This window comes from Poecilia mexicana, unplaced genomic scaffold (assembly GCF_051168715.1).
Source record: "Poecilia mexicana isolate PSO_F unplaced genomic scaffold, ASM5116871v1 scaffold_4, whole genome shotgun sequence".
In the NCBI taxonomy this organism is placed as follows: Eukaryota; Metazoa; Chordata; class Actinopteri; order Cyprinodontiformes; family Poeciliidae; genus Poecilia; species Poecilia mexicana.
Window position 1 is genome coordinate 26200010 of NW_028263373.1, and position 24204 is coordinate 26224213.

The window sequence follows — 24204 nt, forward strand, 5'->3', positions numbered from 1 at the left end:
GCATGTTGTGATGTCTTCCTGAAGGTGGAGTTTCAAAAAAAAGCAAGAGCTTCTTAAAGAGACAGTCCCAATTTCAAGGCATTAAATTACTAAGTCATATTTATTTTAACTCATATTTGATAAATTAAAGTTAGAATATTTACTTGATTGAGCTATGACGTGCTAATATATTGTTAGAAAACACATTATACTGCCCCTTTTAAGTTTTGGATCAATGAGAGAACACCCTCTCCAATAAAAATGAACCAAAAAAACAATCTGGTTAGTTAATTCGCTTCATTTTAGTTTTATTCTCTTGCCCCTCAAATGCTTCAAAGACTCTGTCCCACGTGACAAAATGTTTGGACACGCCCTCTTTGAGATTACATCTGAAATGCATTTGGAAGCCGAAAGCAAACAATCCTATTTATCATTAGAAGCAATTTAAAACCACATTTGTGCAGATATTCAGTTTGAGTGTTGCGGCTCTGAACCCCGACCAGCAGAACCTGTGTGTGTCAGCGCCTCGCCTCGCCTCGCCTCGCCTCGCCTCGTCTGTCCTGGCCTCTCTCCGGACACTCCACAAGTGGCCGACAACACGCCGCAGCAGACCTTTCATCTGCACCACCCAGCTGTCAGAGTGAAGAGCCACTTCCATTAAGTGTGTGTCTTCCCACTATACAATTACATACAGACACACAGGCTGATGCAGCCGGCATGCGCGCAAACACACACAGAGACACACGCAGCGCCGCACTCAGCTGAGAGCGTGCTCTCGTGTCAGCGGACGACTTTAACTTTTGTGTGTGTGTGGGTGGGTGTGTGTGTGTGTGTGTGTGTGTGTGTGAGAGAGAGAGGAAGAGAGGAGCAGACAGACAGAGAGCTTGCGACCTTTTAGAGTGCTCAGGGTAGGAGGCCTTTTCCTTTTATGGAACAGAAATCAGCAATTGACCTGTCACTTTTGCTCTGATAGCCATCTCTGGAAAGCAGGTCATGCACATATGTCCAAAGTGCCTCTTAACCGCATTTTATGAAAGCAGAAAATGTAATCCAATAATGATTTGACTTGCGAGGGAGGGCCAATCCGGCCAGGGAGCGGTTAGCGGTAGCATTGGGGCCGTTAGCGCCGATACGAGCCGCACGTACGGAAACATGGAAGCTTTCTGTGTTTTTCTATCACCATCAAAAATTACTAAATATTTGTCACTACAGAATCTTTTCTGCAATCTTTTCTTATTCAAAAAAAAAATTGCATCATTTTTGCTTAACTGCATTCTCTAATGTATATAAAATATTTTAGTAAAAGGAAAAGAAAAAAGGCAGACCTAGTTAAATGAAAAATTTGCAGAATGTGCACATTTTTTAAAAATCCGAATAATCATCAAATAATCAACAGAACAATCGATTACTAATATAATTGTTAGCTGGAGCCCTAGTTTGCAGCTGATGATTACAGTCAGCACGGAGCATCTTTTTTCAGTCCGCCTCATTCTTCCCCCGCCCCCCATCAACCCCCCACCCAAACCGTTCTCTGCTTTCAGGTTCCCAAAGACAAATAGCACGGCGCAAAACTAATTAGTAACCAGGAACTAGTTAGGAGATGCCCTTTGAAATGCATGTCCTGAGGCGGGATTTAAATATAGGGACAGAGTCAGTGACTGAGTGTACCTGGGAGATCCCAGCCTGCAGGCGAGGCAGCACTTTGACCTCTGACCCTCATTATGGAGGGCACATTCCTGGAGGGGTAGAAGCCCCGCAAGCTCAAAGCACAAGGGCGCAGGAGGACTGTGAGCGTGTTCGGCCCGGTTTGGCCCGATGCAGTGCAGGGCCGCTCCCTCTGACTGCTGCAGACGTAAAGCTGAGTGTCGGGCCTGACGGGTTCATTCGTTTTTTTTACACATCTGGTTTCACTCTGCAACACCGTCCAGCTGAAACTGAGCACAGTAAAAGGACTCAAGTGAGCGAAGCCCAGCAGCGACGCAGGTGGGAAAGAGTGAGGAAGATGAGCGGAGTTTAAAGTGCAGACGAGGACATGTTTGATGGCGGCGCTGGGAGAGAAGTGGAAAGACTATTTATTACACCCATCAGTCAGTCAAGTTTATTCAGCAACCAGGCAGTAAAAAAAAAGAATTACAAAAATATAAAGTCATTAAAAACAGTCACCAAGTGAAAAACCAGAAATTAACATTATATTTTGTCATTAACATCATCTATACACATCATATCATCATATATGTTGGTCAATGTTCCATAATTACAGACATCAGTATATTTTGAAACATTTATAAAAATCTAACCTGTAATTCGTGTACAGATATTTAAGGGGGGATACTTGTGGGTGGAGATGTCCATGGTTTTGATTTTCTGTCTTTTGAAACATTTCTGTGTTAATTTAGAAATATTTATTTGCATCAACATCTTCCTGAGAGCTCCAGTTACAATCCATCTTCAGTTCACTGGTAGAGTCAGCCATATTCTTAAATAAAATATACTTATATTTGAAAACAAAACATGATTGCATGCTATCCTAGAATCCTCCCAGTTCTTTTTAAGACATAGAGGCCCACAGCATCACAGATCCTCCACTATATTTAACTCTGGGTGTGAGATGTTTTTTCACGTATCCACTTGTTTGAAACCAAACCCATCAGCAAAGTTTGTTGTTGAACAGCTCAAATTGATGTAATAATTAATAATAGTTAGTTTTAAAGGAGTCTCCCAGACCATTACACCTCCACTATCACCAGTAGGACTGCACTGGTTGCAGTTTTCAGGCCGATCAAAGATATAGAGCTTCAAAAAGCCTGACCTGACTGCTTTGATTTTATTTTTATTTTTATTTTCACTAAATACAGCGACAACCTCGCTAAGTTGACAAGTTCTCCGACTGCAAGCTGATGCCGTGTTCAGTTTCGCTTTACGGCAGTAACTGCTGCAAAGTATCACCACACAACGTTAGACACTAACCTGTATTACTCCTGGTTGGGTTTAAAATCAATACATGTTCATATCCGATACCTGAAGGGGAGAAGAGGCTCGATTCAGATGGAGTTCTGATTAAGAAATCATTAGATCGGACTCGATTTCCAATTCTGTGATCAGATTGGAACATCCCTCGTCTGTAGCATTAGCATGACTTTTTAGAATTTTCCAGAAACTCTTATCCACTTAAAAATGTAATGCATGAGTAACAAATAATGTGAACTGGCTACTTTGTTAATAAGGAGATTGATACCACTGATCAGGTCTAACTAATTGCTTAATATGAAACATTTTCATTTCATCTTGAATATATTTGCTCAAAGAATATTTGAATATTTACAGCTAGATTATACTATAGCAGTAAAGGTTTCATTCCTATTAATGCCTTTTAATCATCTGAGTTTTTTTCTTTTCTAAGTCTGAGTTGAGTAAACAATCCTTCTGAGCGACTTTGTTTCTCAGCGGTTGATAATTGCCATCCTTGTGAACAGACCTGGTTTACTTTCATTAGCCCAACACTCCCAGCACTCTGGCCACGGCGCCGGGGGCAACAATCCTCTTAATAAAAAAGAGAAAAAAAAAAAAAAATAGAAAAAAAAGTCCTGCTCCTAATAGTAGTGTCCTGTAATTATGTGCCATTAACATCTATCAGAATATCCTGTGACGCGTTGCAGCAGCGGATTTGTGTTTGTGCAAATGGTTTTGTTGTCATTAGCGTCTGGAGCTGCGGCTCGCAGATTGTCGACACATTACTTCCCCGCGTGTGTTTGAGTCGGTGTGTAACTTGTGCGGCTACGCCTGCCCTGAGGAGCAGAACTAAATAACAAAACTGTGCGTTTGTCTGAATTATGATTCTTTTTTTTTTCCTGTTGTTGTTTTGTTCTTTTACTTAGTTATTTATTATTTTTTCAATTCTTGTGCTTTGTTCCTCAAGGCCACGGCACAGTGCAAGCTTTGAACAATCTAATTAAATTAGCATTACTCCATATAGCACACGTTCGGGTTAGATATAACCAAGTAAACATAATTAGCTCATTTGTCATAATAAGAAGGAATGATTGGGAACTCTTTGATTAACAATTATCAAAATATTCTTTCATGTCACCCCGGCTGACGAGTTTGGCTTCAGAAGCTCCTAATTACGTCTAAATCTCATTTCTTTTTCTTGCAGGGATGTGGGAGTGAAGACAAACTGCGATGTGTCATCTGCAAGGCCAAGGTAGGTGTGCGCTTCCAGGAGGGGACTCCAAACGGAAAATGTGCCCAAGACGGTTGAGGACGCCTCGATCGTTTAGGTGTTACCGTCTGAAAATGTCAGCGGCGGGAATTTAAGCAAACACCGTTTAAGCCATTAAACAGTGTCTGCATCTTGAAAAACGGCTTCAACTCGAGCAGATCCATAACACTAATGAGCAATCAGCTCTTTGTTTTGCTCCGTGATTTAGCCCATCTAGCAGCCAGTTGTGTCGCTCACGTGTCGTCCCTCTTTTCCTCTTGCCAGCGGAGGAGGGGGAGAGAAAAGGAGGGTGAAACATTACAATATTTGGAAAAGGATACAAGGCGTGTAATGACAATATCTGTATTCATTCCATGAGAAGAAATTAATCACGCTTTCTTGTGTTACATCCCCCCCCGATGGAAATTTCCCATCAGGATGTTGCGTGGTCGTGTTTGGGAGTTTATTCCTGTGAAACGCCGGAGCTCATGTGTCATCACAGATGGGGTTGCATGCTGGATAAGGTAGCCACATGACTAACCATCTCGGATTAGGATGGCTGCTGTTGATGTGTTGCTCGTATTCATGGCCGTCTCGGAGGTCACAGCATGGCGTGGGGGGGGTTTATGCATGCTTCTCCGTGCCGCAGCAGGTTTTCTGTTCCCGTGTGTATGCATGGGACGGAGGATGATGCCACAGTGACCTTTCCCTGGCGACCTCTCTGGAGTTTGAGGTGTTGGGGAAACGCGGAATCGTTCGCACATTGGTACTGCTCCATATCATATTCTGTGACTGTTGTTATTTAATCTTAATCAGGGACGTCTGTTTGTCTCCACTCGGGTTCAAAGAACAAATGGGCCCAAATGTTTTGTTCTTCTCGGTTTGGGTTCTTGCGTACACATATGGCAGCTGTCTCGTTTTACATTCACTATGTATTGGGTGACAGTATGAATCTTCAAACAGGTGCAGGTGTGTTTCACTGCCTTATGTAAACTGTTTTTATTGGAAACATCAAGTTGTCAAGTAGCAAAGCAAACACTGGTCAGTCAGATCTCTGTAGGTCACTAAAACCAGGAAGATAGAACACATAACACCAGTTTTAAAGTCCCTACACTGGCTCCCTGTAGCTCAAAGAATAGACTTTAAAATACTGTTGTTAGTTTATAAATCACTGAACGGCTTAGCACCACAATACATTAAAGATCTGTTATTGCTGTACCAACCGTCTAGACCCCTCAGATCTTCTGGTTCTGGTTCTGCTCTGCATCCCCAGAACCAGAACCAAACGAGGAGAAGCAGCATTCAGTTTCTATGCACCACGGATTTGGAACAAACTTCCAGAAAACTGTAAAACAGCTGAAACACTGGGTGCCTTTAAATCTCAACTTAAAACCCACCTGTTTAGAGTTGCTTATGGCAATTGATGCCTTCAGTGTATTTGATGTTTTTAATGTTTTTAATGATTTTATCTTTTCTTTTTATCTTTTTATTACTTTCTTTTTATTTTTTTTTCTCACTGTTTCCGAGAGGTTAAAGTCCTTGTCAAACGATGTTTTGACTAAAGTAAAATTATGTAAAGCACTTTGAAATGCCTTGCTGCTGAAATGTGCTATACAAATAAAATTTGATTGATTGATTGATTGTCACAATCTTGTAGCAGTACTTGGAGATCTTCAAGTCTTTAGCATTTTGACATGTTACAACCAGTTTTATTTGTATTACTGTATTTTTATATGTACATATGATTTGTTTTTTATGTTACAGGTAGTTTTTATTTATTTTTACAAGACAAAATCTCAAAAGTTTAGTTGACATTGGTTTTCATCGACCCTAAGTTGATAGTTTATTGCAGCAAATGCAGTTGTACATCGTTTGGCATTTTGTTTTGAGTTTCAGCATGGAGCCTGAAAGTGAACCAAACCAATTGAAGGTGTGAGATCGTTTGGTAGATCCATTCCCAATTGAACCAAGTCGCCCCATGGTTTCTCTGGTAACAGCTGCTCTACGGCTCAAAGAGGCACGAAGAGTTTGTGTGTCTCATGATCTCATGCTCATGATCTTGCATTCCCTTAAAATTTCCAGATGAGTTTTGAAAATCTCTTTCTAGTTTCCAGTGGTTTTCTCTCTTGCACTGTACTTCCCTATTGCAAACTGTAGAAACACGAGACATTTTCCCCAGATTCGTACAGCTTACCTTCTCTTGCCTAACTTTACTGTAGAAAACTGAGGTTCCCTCAAAGAGGTTCCGAACACCCCGAACTGTCATGCCTACCTGCAGCCTAGTCACCTGCCTGTAATAATCCCTGGCAGTTTGGCTCAAATGAAGGCCATTTTTATTGGCTTTCTGTTACCCTGACCATGTTTGGCTGCAGGCAAACCCAATTTGAAGCTTCTCCAGCTGTCTCCGCTCCACCAGCAGCTATGAGGGGACGTTTCTCGCACTTTTTGCAGCATCTTGCACTGATTGTTGCACTTGTCTTCGCCCATTGTACCTGTGGCATCATCATCAATTATTAATACCAGACAGTAAGTGTCTGAGAGGCGTCCCGCAGAGAGACCTAACAGCCATGAACAGGGAATAGTGGCGTGAGTGGTGAGTGCTGCAAGTGGCGGCTGTGCCATTTAGAGAAGGATTGTTTGGGAGCTCCTATGTATATTGATATGAACTCTGCTGCAGTTAATGTGTCGGTATAATAACATTTTAATGTCTGCGGTGGCAAGGCCGTTTAATATTTGTCCACGGAGAGATGTATACGCAGAACAGCAATGACTCTAATGGTAGTGATAATCATTTGGTGCTGCTCTGCTATCACTGTAATGCATTACTGCAATCACCCTTGGTTAACATTAAGAGGCTTTACTCATTAAGACTTTGAGCAAGCAGTTCTCTTCATGGTCTCCAATTCAATGTGCCAGCCGTTTCATTCGCTGTCGTTTTTATCATTAAAACTGTTTTTTTTTTTTTTTTTTTTTTTTTTCCCCCTTGTATGTTGTTTTGCCTCCACGCAACTGGGTCTCGAATGTGGGCCATTTGTATGAGTTATGCTAATTTGTTGGGGCAATGAATGCATTAATTTCATTAGCACATGGCCTCAAAGCAATAATTACCAGAGTAGGTGTGTCAGAAGCAATCATGTTAAAATTTGCCAGTTAATTATTAAGATTTTGTTCTGAGGGACCTGGGTTTGACACGAGTTGCCGAGGGGAGGGGGATCAGAGCGGGAGGGGAGAGAGCAGAAAGTTAATGCATTCCATTGGCCGAGGCTCTAGGTGCTTGTGTTTGCTTGAGTGCTGTGGGGGCGGCTGCAGCGTCGCAGGCCTACTGGCGCGATTTTTGCATGTTGACAGCTCACATTCTGGACTAATTACAACAAATAGCAGAGGTCTAGCTGGTGCTCGGTCAGTCCGGGAGGGTGTAATTATAAAGAAAAGGAGGGCCGGGGCAGTTTAATGGCCCTTGGTCCATGTGACCAGGGTCCAGGAAGGGAGGAAGTGGTGGAGAATAGAGGAAGAAGAAGAAGAAGAAACGGAGGAAAGAGAAGGGGAAAAAATATCAATCAAATTGAGTCAATCTCAAATTGATGCTTTGAGATCGATTGAATTCATCTTGTTTCGTGATGAAACAAGAACTTTCAAGAACGGAAAGTTCTTGAAGCCGATTCAATGACATGTACCTGTATTTTTAATATCTTGAGATTTTATTTTAGTGTTTATTTTTCATGTAGTCGCTGCCTCTTGGACAGGGATTCCCTCAAAAGAGGTTTTTAATCTTACTGGGTTTTTATTCTGGTAAAATAAAGGTTCAATTTTAAAAAAGGATTTTTTTTAACCAAGTTTCATAAATAAAATGTAAATACATATACATAAGCAAAAGAACCAATTAATTTCATATGTATATTGATTCATCAGTTCGTCCACTAGACAAAAAATGTGTTAAGATTTCTAATAAAACTCTAAATAAGTACATAACGTAAAATTATAGCTGTAGTTTTGTAAGTTAGGAGTCAAAGGTCAGAATTTTGGAGACATCTTAAGACAATAAACTGACAATCGATCAATCCGTTCTCTTCCACTTATTCAAGATTGGGTTGCTGGGAAAACATCAGTCTCTCTCCAGCTCATTCTGGGCGTTCCCACGGCGTTTCAATGGCATTCCCACAGCGTTCCCATGGCGTTCCCGCGGCGTTCCCGCGGCGTTCCCAGCTGAGACGGTAAATAAAGTCCCTCGTGAAAATCCTGGACTCTCATCCTGGACTATCATTCTGAACAAACCTTCAAGGAGAGATTCTAATCTATTACCTAAATCTAGTCAGCTTGCACCTTTTGATGCAGAGAAGCAGTGACTCTCCTCCGTGTGGATGATAAAATGTTTTTCCGGGATCTAGTTGTTTTTTTTTTTTTGTTTTTTATTTTGATTCATATCTTATGGCCGTCGTTGAGAACTGGACAGACCAATACTCATTACAGCAGACCCTTGGTATTTGTGGGAGATACGGACCACAGTCGCCTGCAAAGAGCTGAAATTTGTGAATAATTGAGACTCTGTTTAAAATTTATAATAAGTGCCTATTTTAACAGTTTAGACACCAGATATAATTTAATTTGCACTAATGCACACAGTGGAACCCATTTTCAATGTGTTTTACATTGCAAAAACACAACATATTACTAACATATTACTATTTTTGGTCTAGTTTCTAGTGCAAATATCTTCATAAACCTGAAATAAGTCAAAAATAATTTCTAAGAAAGATTTTAGCAAGATGTAGGAGCTCATTTTAAGACAATTCCTTAAAAAAAGAAAAAAAGAAAAAAGTACTAATTCCGCTGGTAGATTGTGTGAGAAACTAAACCAAAACTGCCTGGTAATATTTTGTGTCTTTGTGGTGTAGCACTATGGCAGAAGCTGGTTTCTGCAGACTTCCTTATCTCCACTCTTGGGGCTACAACCAATCAGCACCAAGGAAAATGAATGGCACTTGTGAATTAGCTATTTTGCAAACGTCATCCAATATTGTGTGAAGTAGCATTGCATGGCACTATGTGCGCCTGTCAAAGTGCATTTTAGTTTGAATATTTTAGATATGCTCTACAAAAATGGGTAATGATTTAGAGTTACACTCCACAGAAAAACCAGTGAACAGGTGAATCTGTGAACGCTGAGCCTCAAATCGACGGGGCCCCAATGCACTGCAGTCGCGGCCCCCATCTGTCTGTCCGTCTGATAATCCATCCTCACAACAAAATACCTGAATGTTTAAGAAACACTGCAGCTCTTCTGACTGAAAACCAGAATTCTGAATTTAAAGATTTGTAGCTTCCGGGACAATGTGATAAAGTTAATATAAATGGTTTTTATGTAGGATTAAAATATAAATGTCGCTGCAGAGCACCAGAAAGTATTAGTATTACACTTATTATTTTATCATATGTGTGTGTATATATATATATATATATATATATATATATATATATATATATATATATATATATTGTAGTATTATGTTTCTTTCTCTTTTCATCAACTTATTCTATTATCATTTTTGTACTGTTTTAAAAGTGCTATATAAATAAATTTGACATTGACATTAATCGTAGCCTAATTAATATCCATAGAGCATCTTTGCTGCACATTTAAGCTTCATAACAAAGCGAATGACCAATGAAAATCAGAGTACTGGAGAATCAGAACAAACAGAGTAATATTTTCACCCGTAGAGTTTATCTCACACACGCGCACACACACACACACACACGCATTCATAAAATGGGAAATCCTTCGGCAGGGTTTTGCACCTTACCCAAACCTTCTCCACCCTGTGTCTCTCAAGTGTCTTCTTAAAGATGTTCCCATCTTCAAAACCCCCTCCGTAAAAAAAAAATGAAGAAAAAAACTCTTAATAATTCCTTGATTTTATATGGAAAGCAGATTACCGTGTGATTCAGATGAATGTGGCAGCTGCCAGACATTTCATTTGACTAAAAGCAGGACATTCTGTCGAGTCCTCTCGGATGTCACTAAGCCTGCGTTCAGGACGGCGCTGTGATATGAGATGACACATGAAAGGAATTCCTCCTCATGGCTTTCCCAGGACAATGGAACATGGCCTTGAGGTTCCTGTGTGTCTGTGTGTGTGTGAGTGTGTGTTTCCTCACAGGTGTTCACACAAATGCTAGCACTCAACTATATCAATACAAATTCACTTTGACATGCTCTTACCTTCAGCCTCTATTTCTTGACTGAGTTTAAGGCTTTGGCAGAAATATATACTGTAAAGAAAAATGTCGCTCAATTAATCAGCCTTTATTTCTGAGCACTTTTCATTCTGTAAGAATACAGAAATACAATGCACAGAAATGACCATTTAATTCATATTCATACATAATAGAGAAAAATATTTATTGAAGCAATAAAGGCAGCGTAGGTGTTCGAATCTTGAGAAAAGATCAATAACATTCAAAACATGAGTGAAAAAGTTGAATAATAGATAAACTTTAAATTATTTTTTTTAAAAAGCCGTGTACATTTATTCATCAAAATAAACAACAACAAAAAAAGAAACATCAAGAGAATGGTCTGAAAAGAATTATATAAAGTCAAACTAAATATATGATAAAATTACAGATATAATTACTTTGGATGAGATCAAATAAGGATTATTTGACTAAAATTCAGAAAAAATAATCATCTTGAAGCTGGCTTTTAAAACCTTTATCTTCACTGTTCAATATCAATAGTTTCACTATATAATACTTTCAACAATCATCCTTCCAAATGACTGAATCCGACATGTCAAGTTTAAGACGTGTGGAACCAAATGATACAATCGTACCTGCCCCTCTGGATAGCTTCATATATTTATTACTAATGCCAGTCACATAGTGCCCACAGCAATCACACTACATATCCCATAATACCCTGCAACAGCCACTCAAGGCTCAGGACATGGGAGCACAAAAACTGTGGTGGTGGTAGCAAGAATCAATGTAGCATAGCATAAATAGCAGAAACACAAAGCATGTCTGCTGGAATTAAAATTAAAAATACAGATTAGCATGTGGAAACTGTTAATGTTGAGTAAGTGGAAGATAATGGACGGACGGACGGACGGACGGACGGACGGACGGACGGACGGTCAATGAGTCAAACAGCTCAGTCAATGAGCTGTTTGCTCACCTTTATAATCCAACTAACTTGGCTAATTTCAAAAGCAACTACATATTCTGGGCTAGTTTTTAATAAAAGACATTTAGTGCATTATTTTTTTCCATAAAGAACCCCAAACCTCCTTACTCAAGAATAGAATGAACAGAATCATTTCCTGTATCAAACTCAAACTCCTGCTGTCATGATGAATATAACCCTGAAAAGGCGTATGGACTTCCCAGGTTTCACGCTACCAACTTAAAAGATTTCTAGTATTGGATAGAAATTTAAATTGAACCTAATCTGTTCAATACAACTAAAACACGTGGGTCTAGTTGCAAAAAAACCAAAAAAACATTGCAAGCGCAAGCAGGATTTAATTTACATGGCAGCCTGGCCAGCCCGTAGCCAATCTTTCCAGCAAAGACTGGAACTCTCAGCCATTCCACCCTTATTATTTAACCTCTTTGCCCTCTTTCTCTTTCCTGCCATTCCTCCCAACACACAATTCATTTAGCTTCCTTCTCCGGAGGGTCCGGAGGCTGATTCAATTAAGTTTTCCTTTAACTGCCTCTCAGGCATCCAAACCAAAACTGATGGAGAATTAATAACAGCCCCCGTTGGTCTCCACACTATTTACAAGCTCGAAAACAACTGTAAAGACCCGGAGTAAGTTTTTATGTGTCCAAGTGCGTCTGCAAAGCAGCGAGGAAGATGTGGTTAAAAGCTGCTGCTTTTTGCAATTTACCCAAGATGTTTGGATCCACCTAACAATATTACTTGTTGTCTAAATGTAAGTAAAAATGTCTTTACATTGTTAATGACTCTTTCATATATATTTTCCTGTTTGGTGTATAATTTAGAATATCCTCTATTCAGAGAACATGAGGCTAAAGTAGGAGCTCTTTCTGAGAGAAATCACTTCCAGAGGCATTAGTATTTAGGCAGCTAACAAAAGATGAGCCGGACAATGACAGGAAATGATGGCTGCTAAAATGAAGGTTTGAAGTTCACTCTTCATTATTATCCTCCAAGTCAACTTTTCTCTAAATATACTCTTTTCCCCCACAGTCCGTCTTTGTCTTCGCACAGTGCCAAAGCAATCATTATGCTCAGACATAATGCACCATAATGACAGTAATTTCAGTATCAAATTTTCAAATGTTAGGCCCTAATTCATTGTGGTTAAGTAGCTTAGTCGTAATGCACATCTCCTACCCTTCTGGAAGGAGCGCTCCAGGAATGAGCTGCCAAAAGTCGAGCAAGGGAGCAGCGAACACGAGGACGTTTCGGAGACTTTGTCTGAAATGTATGAGGTCTTAGATTCAAGGTTTATCAGAAGTGCTAAACAGCAAGGGGAGATAAAAAAGAGACCATTCTTTAGCCTTTTAGTTTTTCACTCCCACTGAAATCTCATTAAGTCTCTCTGATTTGCATTTGGTTGCAGTTTTAAAGTAAACAGAGGAAGCAGCAAGACTCTTAACTACGAGCAGCCATTTTCCTTCAGTGTTTATGAGGCACGATCTGATGAAAAGGACATATCTGACTTGGCTGTGAAATACAGCTTTCAGTTGAAATGTGTGAATGAAGAAGAAATTAGCAGCACTGTCATTCTCAAAGCACAGCTAGCAGGAAATGCAGACTCCAGGAACTCATTTGTGTTGCCTTAATTTTTCCCTCCAAGTGGGGAGACGGTGTTCTGATGAGTTCAGGGTCTAAAGCAGAACATGTCAAAGAGCATGAACTGCTTTAATTTGTTGGGTGATCTAATAAAAACTCCAGAATGTACTTTCTGGATTGTTACACTAAGTGTTTCAACTTTGTCAGATTTTTTTAAAATCACTTTTGTCAGACTGTCACTGCAATTTGAACCCCATGTGACCCCTACCTGACCTCAGTCTGACCCCAATCTGACCCCAGTCTGACTGCTTCATCACTTCCTTCCTCAGTCCTCTCACTGTCAGCCTCTCTTCTGAACTCCTCAATATCTCTTACATTTCCATCTATTGTCCAGATTCCTTCTTCACTTTATTTTGTTTCTATTACAATTATCAAAACCGTTAGGCTATTATTATACATGCTTCATATGTAGAAAGGGATACAAATCAAATTCAATTCAAATAATATAGTTAAACAAATTTAGATAACATTCAGTATTACATTTTTTTGTTGTTTTTTTTGCTGTACAGCTGAAACCAGAAGTTTACATACATCTGCACACTCAAGTTTACATATTAGAGAAAAACACAGGAACTTACCACAGCAATCATAAGTTCAGTATATACAACTGTGAATACAGTTAGATATTAATATGAGAAATTAAACAAAAAACAATGGCAATTATTTTGTTTCACTCAAATTTATTATAAAACTTTTCATAGAAGAACTGCAGTGCTGGTCACTGACCGTTACATAAAATAAAAATATTGACCAGTTAGTACTAAAAAGGATTTTCTATTGCTTAAACTGCTGCTTTGTGCGGCCATCTTGGACTCTTTAACACTTGTGTGCTGCTGCTGGCCAGATGACAGGCAGAGGATTGGATACGAAGAGTTAGTGGAATATGTCAGAGTCTCAGAAATACACTCATAAAATGTGATGAGTTTAGCATTCAGGGCAAAGATAATAGATAAAAACATATTTTGATCACTTCCATTCATGAGTGAGATTTCACTTCTTGTTCCATGCTGTACAGCATTCTGAGTTAAACCAAGAATTTACAACAGCCCTGTGATGTCACAGTCCATCTGTGATGTCACAGACCCTCTGTGATGTCACAGACCCTCTGTGATGTCACAGACCCTCTGTGATGTCACAGACCCTCTGTGATGTCACAGATCCTCTGTGATGTCACAGACCCTCTATGATGTCCCTCTGAGATGTAAACAGCATAATGCAGAAGTGATGTTGTGATGACTTCCTGCAGTCATTGCCAGGAACAGTACGATCTGCTTAAAGAGACAGAGGCCCAATTTCAAGGCATTAAATTGCAAAGTCAGATTTCTTTTAAATCATTTTTGATATATAGCATGTTCATAACAACTGACTGTAACATAGTTACTTGATTGTGTTATAAAATCATATGTGCCTGGAAAATACATAGTACTGCCCCTTTAAAGCTACTTTCTCTATTCTCTGTTTATTATGAGCAATATCTTTGCTACATGAGTCTATTAAATAAAAAAAACAGCAAGAGGCTGCTCTGAATTATTTTGGTTTGATTAGAGCTTATTATTGTATATGCCAGCTGGTCCTTGCAGCCTCATGTATGGGGTGCTGGGCCTATCTCCAAGGCAACACAGAGACACAAAGGACAAACAATCATGCAACACACACACACACGCACACTCACACACACTCAGATCTAAAGGGTGTGTGTTGCAGAGAGACCAATTAACCAAACGTTCTCAGTAGGAGGAAGTTGGAGTACCCAGGAAGGAAGGACTGCATGGATGGGGAGAATATGCAGTTTCAAGGCAGGATTATTTATTTTTATTATTTAAAAAAAAAAAAAAACTGGAAGTGCTTCTGGCTTCTCTTTGCGCTCTAACCTTTTTTCCCCACACTCGTCCATGAATCAATATTTTCCTCACAGCGAACCTCACTGGTTGGGATCAGCGTGTTCATTATTAGGGGCCCCACAGCCATGATACGCTGACTCTTTGGCTTCCAAACCGAGCTGTAAATTTGAGGCCCCCACTCCTCACCGCCTCGCTGGAGGGTTACGGCGGGAATGCTAATGAGGCCGCGGCGACATTTCCATCCCCATACAGTCAGCCGCGCCATACATCAGCCGCAGCGCCGGGCGTCTCGCGGCCGCTGACGATCTGAGACGTAACACTTTATTAGTATCCCTCCCATCTCTGGCGTGTAATGAACAAGGCCATTTAGAGCAGATTTACGATATCTTTAAAACTTGATTGCTTAGAATTTGAGAATTATTCATAAGACTGAAGCGTCGTCTGTCACACAGCAAGTGCTGTTTTGTTGGGAACAAATGGTTTTGTTGTGCTTTTTTTAAATGAACTCTGTCTCATCTAGTTTTGAAATAAGCAATTTGTATTCACATATGTCCTCGTGGAAGGCTGTAATTAAAGGGAATATGGAGCGGGTGACAACTCCACATCCAGTTTTTTTCATCATACTTTGGTACCACATAGAGCTGAAGTATCAGATATAGATACAAATGATTAAGAATTTATACACGTCTTGGATTGTACCACTTCCTCTTCCTGTTGGATGTCTTATATATGTCAGATATAACTTTGCTTTAAGGTGACCTCGGCTGAACTCCCTCAACTGATTAAAACAATACAATGAAAAGAGTTAAGGTGCTGTTTGAATTACAGATTTCTTTTGTTTTGAGGCAAACAAATGTTTGGGAAAGATACCCAGAGTCAATCCCAAATACAGTTTTCAAATTATGATTTTATTTATAAATGGGGGGAAAAAAATCACACCAAGTTTGTTCTAATGTGAAGAAGTAATTATTCCATAAATGTGATTGTGCCTCTCAAAGACTGCAACAACGGGCACTACACTGCAAAAACAGAAAATCTTAAACTTTCAAGCAGAAATGTCTTGGTACAACTGACATAAGACAAAACTATCTTACAAATAATTTTTATGTCTTCAGTTATAATTCTGAGAATAAAGTCAGAACTCTGACATCAAAGTCATAAATTTCAAGATCAAATTCTTACCTCAAAGTCATAATTCTGAGGGGGGAAAAAAGTCTGAATTCTGAGAAAAAATCTGAATTTTGAGAAAAAATCTGAATTTTGAGAAAAAAAAATTGGAATTCTGAATTCAAAGATCGTCATAATTATGAAGTGAAAAAAAATCAGAATTCTTTTTACTTTTTCAATATCTTTAACCGTCGTACATCTGAAATGGTCGTCTTTGTCTCATATAAAAAATACCCTACTCTAATAATGTCAAACTTCTAAAGTGCAGTAAAGAAGCAAAAACCAACAAAAACTCAGAAGAAATGAGTTGGGGGGGGTGGAGTTGTTCACAGCAGAGTGGATTTCCTTGTTTTCAGAGCGAATGCTGAGGAAGTCCTCGGCTTGTTACAGAGATTATTGTGCTCACTTCCTGAGGCGATGCGGCCACCCTTTATGTGCGACGCCCGGATCATCTCTCCATTACACAGGGATCCCGAGGCGCAGGGCGGGGACCCGAGCGAAGGGCCGGTGACGTCTCCGCTCATACATGCACACAGAGACGTTGTAGCTGCTGTAGCTGCAGGCCACGGCCCCGGACCAGGCCTCCACACACAAACACGAGTCTCATCTCTGCCCACATGCAAACGAGAACTGATTACACGGTCTACATTTCAATGCTCTGATTAAATGGAATCAATTTCCCACGGCCTATTTAAAGTTACCCCAATCTGCAGCATAATGAAGCCAAACATAATATCGTTGCTCTAAGACATCAGATTAGTCCAAGTGTCCGTCGGATCGACTGGTGAGGAACTATTCTGGCTGACAACGCATGCCGCCGCTTGCTTTAGTTGGTAATAGTATACATGTGGAACTCCAAACCATAATCAAATTTCTCTTTTTTTGCTGAAAAACCGTGACGGTGGCTGAAATCCAATACATTTCAACAAATACATTGCTTTCCGTCTATGACTGTTAATAATACCTTCATGGGAGGTGCAGCATAATATTACTTTGACAGTTTCCTTTTATTATCTAATATTTCCCTGCACACACAGAGTATTGACATTTAAATGTATGCTTTAAAGACGAGAACAAATCTGAATGCCAGCAGAGACTTTACTCGATTCTCAATAAGCAGGACTTTCTATTTTAATCATGTATTATTCAGTTGTGAAATCTTGGTAAAAGTGCCACAAACCGCAGCGTGCAGCGACTTCAGTACAGCTGATGAGTTGTTAATCATGAAAATATTACAGTAAAAGAAATTACTGCTCGCCTGGTTAGACTGACCAGAAGATAAAACTGAACATATATATATTATTTTTTGATTCAAAAAGTCGCTGCTTATTAGTAGTACATATTCACCAGAATCTCTAGAATATTAAGTCATAATTACATTTATTGGGAATATATGCAAGTTAAAGCTGAAATGATTCAAGTGCTAAGTATTAAAATGCACTAAGCTAGAAAAATGGAACAAAGTTAGTTGAACTGATTCTTCAGTTTTCTCCCTCAGTCTACATGTAAAGCTGCCCTTCTCCTGTTTATTTGCCACAAAATTTGTCATATTCCACTTCCTTGCACATAACTTTATGTATTGACTCATTTGTTTTGATTTCTATCAAAGAAAAAATACTAAAATGTTCAATAATTAGATAAAGTATAGGCGTCACTTAATACGTGCCTCCTTTTTTTTAATATTTTATTTTATTTTTTCTATTTTATTAGTTTAGGATCACTTGGCCCTATTGGGCTGAAAGTTTCATATTCTGCAATTTCTATTAAAAAAAAAAATTCAAAGCATTAGCACCTAACCACAGGACATGGTGTTGCTAAGGTGGGATATTGGTACCAAAGTATTTTCCATATCTAAGCGATTCATGGCAACCATTGTTGTTCCTGTTCTTCTTTAAAAGAACTTCTTTTAAATTCAGTTCACAACTTGTAAACGTTCCTATTCTTTTCTCTTTTCTGTCTGAAACAAATTGTAAAGAGATGTTCACACAAGCTAGCAAGGCTAAAGCTAGCAAGCTAGTTACCAGTAGGTAACAAACACAAAGTTCAAGAGCAAAGTTCTGCATGAAAAAAGAAAACTACATATAATATAGCTGATTAAATATTCCTGCCAAACCAGAAGTTAAGACATGTGGTTTACATGTTTAACAATTTTATTTTAAATTATTTGTATTTAATTTTGAGACCTCAAATTTAGATACAGAAACTTAAGACATTTTAAGAATGTATTTTTAGATACATAAATGTAAGACTTTTTCATTATCAGTGGGCACACTGTATAGTGTTAGAATATATTTACATGACTTATATTTAATAATTAGCTGCACTTCTATATTCTCTCAATAGAAACAGTTTATAAAGGAAAAAGAAACTCTGCTTATAATTAACTGCACTACAAGAGGTTATTCCTGAAGAAAAACTCTTTATTGCTCACAGATCTTGTGTGCGTGTGTGTGTGTGTGTGTGTGTGTGTGTGCTCAGAGGTCACATGGATGGCCGCCCATGAGTGGGCGTGTTTTTAAAATCCCCCACAGTCTTACAGCGGGGCCTCTGTAAAGCTCTTGATTAGTTGTGGTTTTATGTTTGGACGGTCCATTTAATTAGGTTATGTATGAGATAAAGGTCAGCCAAAAGTAATGACAAGGATTATTTACTCTTGTTAATTGAGGCTCCATCCTAACACCACAACTAAAGGTTAATGTTCTCTTGGTATATTATTTACTGTCCACACTTCGCCACGCCGCGCACACTGGGGGGGGGAGGAAGAGCACACTCTACAGGTCCAAATGATTTGTAGCATATTATTGACAATGGCTGAACTTTTGATAGTTAATGTTCCCACTGTCAGTCGTCTGAAACACCCCTCCTACTCCCAACCTTCATTTGAATAATCTGACTTTGGCGTTTCCTGGAGGTAGCGTCGCCGCTGATCCCTCCTTTGACTCACCACCGATAATTCTCCGTGTAAATCACGGAGCGACTTTAGCAGCGAACTGAAAGGTAGATTTGATGCGACGTCGTGCGAATAATTCAGCCGTTCCTCTAAGTGACCCTGATTTCTGTCTTCACAGGGAAGCTTTTCTAATAGTCTTCACCAATAGTGATTAAAATTACAAAAATATGAACCTGTAGGTTAATAAAACTGGTAATTTAACTAGTATCAGATTTAATTGACTCTGAAGAAGTACTTAAACGTGTTTGCGCTGTGGAAAATCTACATGGCTCAGCAGCAGAGAAATTGGAATATCCAGCTGTCAAGATAATAAATTTGACTATTTCATCACTGTAATCTTCATACAATCTCCCTTTGTGCTGGTCTCCACCACTTGCCGCTAATGTAATAAATCACCTCCGTGTTTGGAATTGTTTCATATGTTTTAAAAGAGAAAAAAGAGAAAGGAAAAAAAAATGTGTTGTACTAGAAAGACTCTGAGCCCCCAGTTATTCACCGGCGGCCAGAAGCCGTATAGATTTCAGATTTGGAAAAGTTTAGCCGAGCTTTCAACCTTCATCAGGCTTTGGAAAAGTAGAAAAAATGTATTGCGGAGGATCCGTCAATGGTTGGAATGTTAGATTCACACATTGGTGAGGATTTCAACTCCATTTCAAGACATTCTTCTCTCCTGATTCTTTATCTACAAGCTAGTGGAATTGCAATTATTGTGAAGGGTAAGGGAGTAGGATATATGTGATTTATGAAAAAAACTTGTAAAAAAAAAGTAGATATATTAACAAGTGGCACCTATGTCTATGGAAAATTGAGTGGAAGGTAAAAGTGTGCTGGATAAACGTGCACAAGAAATGAAACCTTCAGAAAACTATAAACCAGTGGAACGTTTTTTGCAAATAAATGACAGAAAATGTATTGCGGAATTTGAAATCAGTGATTGCCCGTGATTGATATAAAAAATATATAGTTTTTCATTCAGTTTAGGAAACCTCACATTCAGATGTCCAGTTCTTTCCCCTAAGTTATTTTCACTTTTCAGTGAATCTCTCTATTTTCACTCAGTTTTGTGTAAAGTACAAACATGTTTATCAGTGGATTGTTGTGTTGGGTTTTCTTGTCAGTATCCATCGCTATCTGTAGATAGATTGATGTAAATGGGGAAACGGCACAATTCCATTGTTGGGTATTTACTCTTTTTTCACTCTAGACTGGAGGTATGGTAGAAATTTGTTTAGAAGTTGTTGACTCACATGACTCAGTGGGAAGTCAGACTCCCTGCACACAGAGACTTTCACTGGTCCTGCTCCATTTTCTGCAGGTTTTCTCTCTCTCTCTCTGTCTCTCTCTCTCTCTGCCTTTCTTCCTGTCCAGCTACTATTAAAAAATGGCCACCATTATCCTAAAAAAAAACTTTAACAAACAATAGAAGTTGCTGTCAGGAAGAAAGTAGTTTTCCATGTTTCCATGGTCACTGATCAAACCAAACATCCTCCAATAGAATTTTAGTCTTAACAAATTCATACAAACGATTTACTAAACTGATGAAACATATTTTATAACATTTCCAGCATTCAAGAAACTGGAAAAAATGAACCATATGCATCAGCCTCACAAAAAAAAAAATAAAGAAAGAAAACTGGATGTTGGTCTTTCTGTTGGTTTGTCTTACAGGTTCTGTTGATTTAAGGGTTGAAATGCTAACATCTCTGTTAGCCACTGGATCTGCTCCAACCTCTCAGAACCATATTTGCTCCGGGGTTTTTTTGGTGTGATAAAGTTCTTTACTGTGCTCTATCTGCACAGAGGTTTTGTGAAATGATTCCTTTTAATTTAAGGATTACTTAGCGGGCTGGAAACACAGAAAATAATAAATATCTCAGTAATATTATCCTTATGATTATTTGTATTGACAGAGCTGTTATTCCAGACTGCATTGTGGTTCTGGCTGCATAAATTAGTAATAAATAGACTTTAAAAAAAAAAATTGAACTCAAAAGTGAAACTCATATAGCTACATGGTTTCTTCCAGTGTATTTTAAGCATGGCGGGCCACCAGGCTTTACTTGCCTTACCGGCAGGCTGAGCATTATTTATTTATTATTATTCACAGATAAAAGGATCAAAAACATTTGTACAATTTGATTAGGATGAAACAACTAAACAACTATTTAAATTTTTCATGTTTGCATTTTATTTATTTTTTTAGATTTTAGAGTTGGTGTTTATTATTATTAATAATGTCTTCTAGTATCACATAACTACAGAGTGATATTCTCAAATTCTCTGTCAACATTGAACATTTTTGAACTCAAGAACTCGGTGGGCCACTGGATGATGCCCCCCAGCACCATCAGCAGGTTTTTCAGGGGGACACACTGACATGGACGTCACACAGAGGGAGATACTTCAAGTTTTTACTTCTGGCGATTTGACAGTTATAGAAAAGTAACGAAAACCACAATTAGTTTTCTTTTTCCCAGAAAATTAAAACCAAGAAATATTTTTAAAGAACTGCATGACTATCATTTTTGAATTAATGAAATAAAAAACTAATTTGTTAGGGTTTTTTTTCACCAAAGTATGAGTTGGTTGTGCCTGAGAACGCTGATCTGAGCAAAGCCTGCACAGAGTCCTTGTCTCTGTCCCTCTCCTCCCCGTTTCTTTATCATATGACGCCAACTATCAGCTCTCAGGGCTATCATTTTTCTGTGCTTGTTGGCAAAAACAGAAAGCTAAGAGGATTTATCTGGCCGATCCATCACACAAAGACAAAGAGCTGCAGAACAGCGATGTCCAACCGGTGAGGACTGAGAGTGGGCACACCCAACTGTCCTCAGGCCTCCCCACTAAATACAGAATCATGTTACAGGTGCAGAAACCCATTACTCCTGTCCGCATCAATTCTCAGCGGCTTTGTAAAAAAAAAAAGAAAGAAAGAAAACAAAACAAAAAAAGAAAAAACACAATGCGTGTGGGTTGGTTGCAAGGACTCCTGGATGCCAGTGTCCTGTTACTTGTTTGGAGCATCAGCGCTGTGGCGGTGGACGACATTAGAAATGAGCGGTGACAGCGGCAGGACATGCCAGCCCTTTCACCCAGACTCGTTGCAGAGACGGTGTTGCAGAGCTCTCCACTTTTTTTTTTTTTGGGGAGCCATTTGGCCTGAAGCTATGGCTAATGGTTTACTCACTTCCCATCAGGCCCTTAGGCGCCAGGTAGTCTCACATTGTCAGGCTGCTCTCATTAGGTCCTATAACTCCTGCAGAGACAGCCACATACTGGAAGGTCTTGCATGTGGAAGCGCTGCGGACTGACAAACATGTTAAACAGTGAAGTCTCGTTGTTGTCGGGGTTGAGGGGGCGGCTGGGTGGTGGTGGGGGGGTGACTCTGTAAGCACGAACTGCTGCTCAGACAGACATTTCCAGGTGTATTCCTGCTCTCTGTGGTGTGCGGGGCAGTCAGCGCTCGTTAATCGTCTTTGAGTGTTCTGAAATCTCAGCACCACAGGAAGTAGGTCTGAGTCTTTACACCAAAAACCCACCATGGCAGATTAACAGGAGCTGCGATTCTGCAACAATGGGTGCAAATCATTGTCTATATTCTGCTAATGATAAAGAAAAACACAATTTCGCAATTGAGATGCTTCTGTTACATACAAAATGAAATTAGAATGAACAACATGAGTAAGCTTTTAAAAATTCTAACAGTGACGGATGCAAACAGTTGCATGAGATATATTCATAATTCAGCCATGGTGAAATCGTAGACGGCGATTTTACAGAAGAGTTATGGATTTAACACATTAGAATGACACACAACTTTTTATGACCTGTGTGACGCTGTGGGAGGTCTGGTGGAGCAAGATGAACATCGTCAGAATAAAACCCAGAAACAAACCGTCAGCCTCCTGTCCTACCACTTCCTGGCATCTGGCTGTTGATCATGTGACTTGTGTGATGGGAAATAAGTGTGTTCATTCCAGTTTTGCGAAATGCTTCTATTTTGATACAGCTGAAAAACTACCTCATCCTAGTGCAAAAAAATGAGCTTTTTTTTTTTTTTTTTTTAAATGGCCATGTTTCCAAAAAGCAAATTTATTTTCATAATTTCAGTCTGCGCAATTTATGGCTAATTAATGACTAACAGTTGTTAACGGGCATGTGTTTTATCTCCTCACTATGTTCCAGTCAAAGACGAGCGATGCCCTCTGCTCTGCTTGGTACGGACATATTTAAGTACAGCTGCAGACATTGAATAATAATCTTTATTTTGTGGCTTCAAAACAAAAAAGCCATATCATGAAGAGTAAAAAAGAAAAAAATATCTTTTGTGTTCTTGGATGTTTATTTATGTAAGTAATTGGCCATGTTTTGTTTTAGTTTCTTTCTTTCTGAAACTATGGATTTTATACTATATACAGTAACCTCTTTAACGTTTCCTTTTGACAATTCAAAGCTTTTTTAGATAAGTTCCATGAATAATTAGGGGTTCCTAAAACATCTGAAAGCTGAATGGGTAGAATAACACTTTGCACTTTGGATAACCTAAATAACAGATTAAAAATAATAAATACTTTTGTAGAGCTCATATGTCTATTGCAAAAAAAAAGTGTTTTTGAGAATTGAAAATCTTTTCTTTTTATTTTGTCGTATGGGTTTTGATTAAAATGTGATTAATTAATGACAAATGTTGCAATAATAAAGTCCCACCACTGTTGGGAATGTTTATAGAATTAATGTAATTACAGATTTATTTAATAAAATTAGGAGATCATCATGTCTTGTAGTAAGTAGTAAAGTTCCTTTTTGAATCGAAAATAACAATAATAAAAAAATCTAAACCTACGTCTCCGTGCAAATAATTTTTTCATAAAGCTGGGATCAAATCTTTATATTAAACTACTGGATCAGCCAGCTAAACACAACGTTTCTTTTCTCTGAATGTGTCTCATATAGGAGACACCGGTGAGGACGTGAATAGATTGTATGCTAATCCAAGCTGTTCTCTCTCTACTGCAGAGGTCAAGTGGGGGTCACCAATCAAAACCGTTGACTTTCATAAAGAGTTTTCATGTTGGAGAGCTTCGATGAAAGCATCACCATCCTCTCCTGAGAAACTCTGTCTGTTGGCGAGAACATGGACCTTGAAAACTGTTGTTACTTTAAGAGCTACTGTCCACATTCTGAGAAACTCACTCTTTGTCTGTAATCCTTTTTTTTGTTTGTTTGTTTCACCACGTTCACT

At 39.0% G+C, this 24204-nt stretch overlaps 1 protein-coding gene across 1 annotated transcript in view; it reads left to right on the forward strand.

Annotated features, from left to right (window-relative positions):
* LOC148160016 (uncharacterized) overlaps window positions 1–24204 on the forward strand; it is a 98019-nt gene that overhangs the window by 21959 nt on the left and 51856 nt on the right. Inside the window, exon 4 of the mRNA XM_088005280.1 lies at window positions 4133–4180. Coding sequence (XP_087861406.1) covers window positions 4133–4180 — 48 coding nt within the window. The remainder of the gene's footprint in view (window positions 1–4132; window positions 4181–24204) is intronic.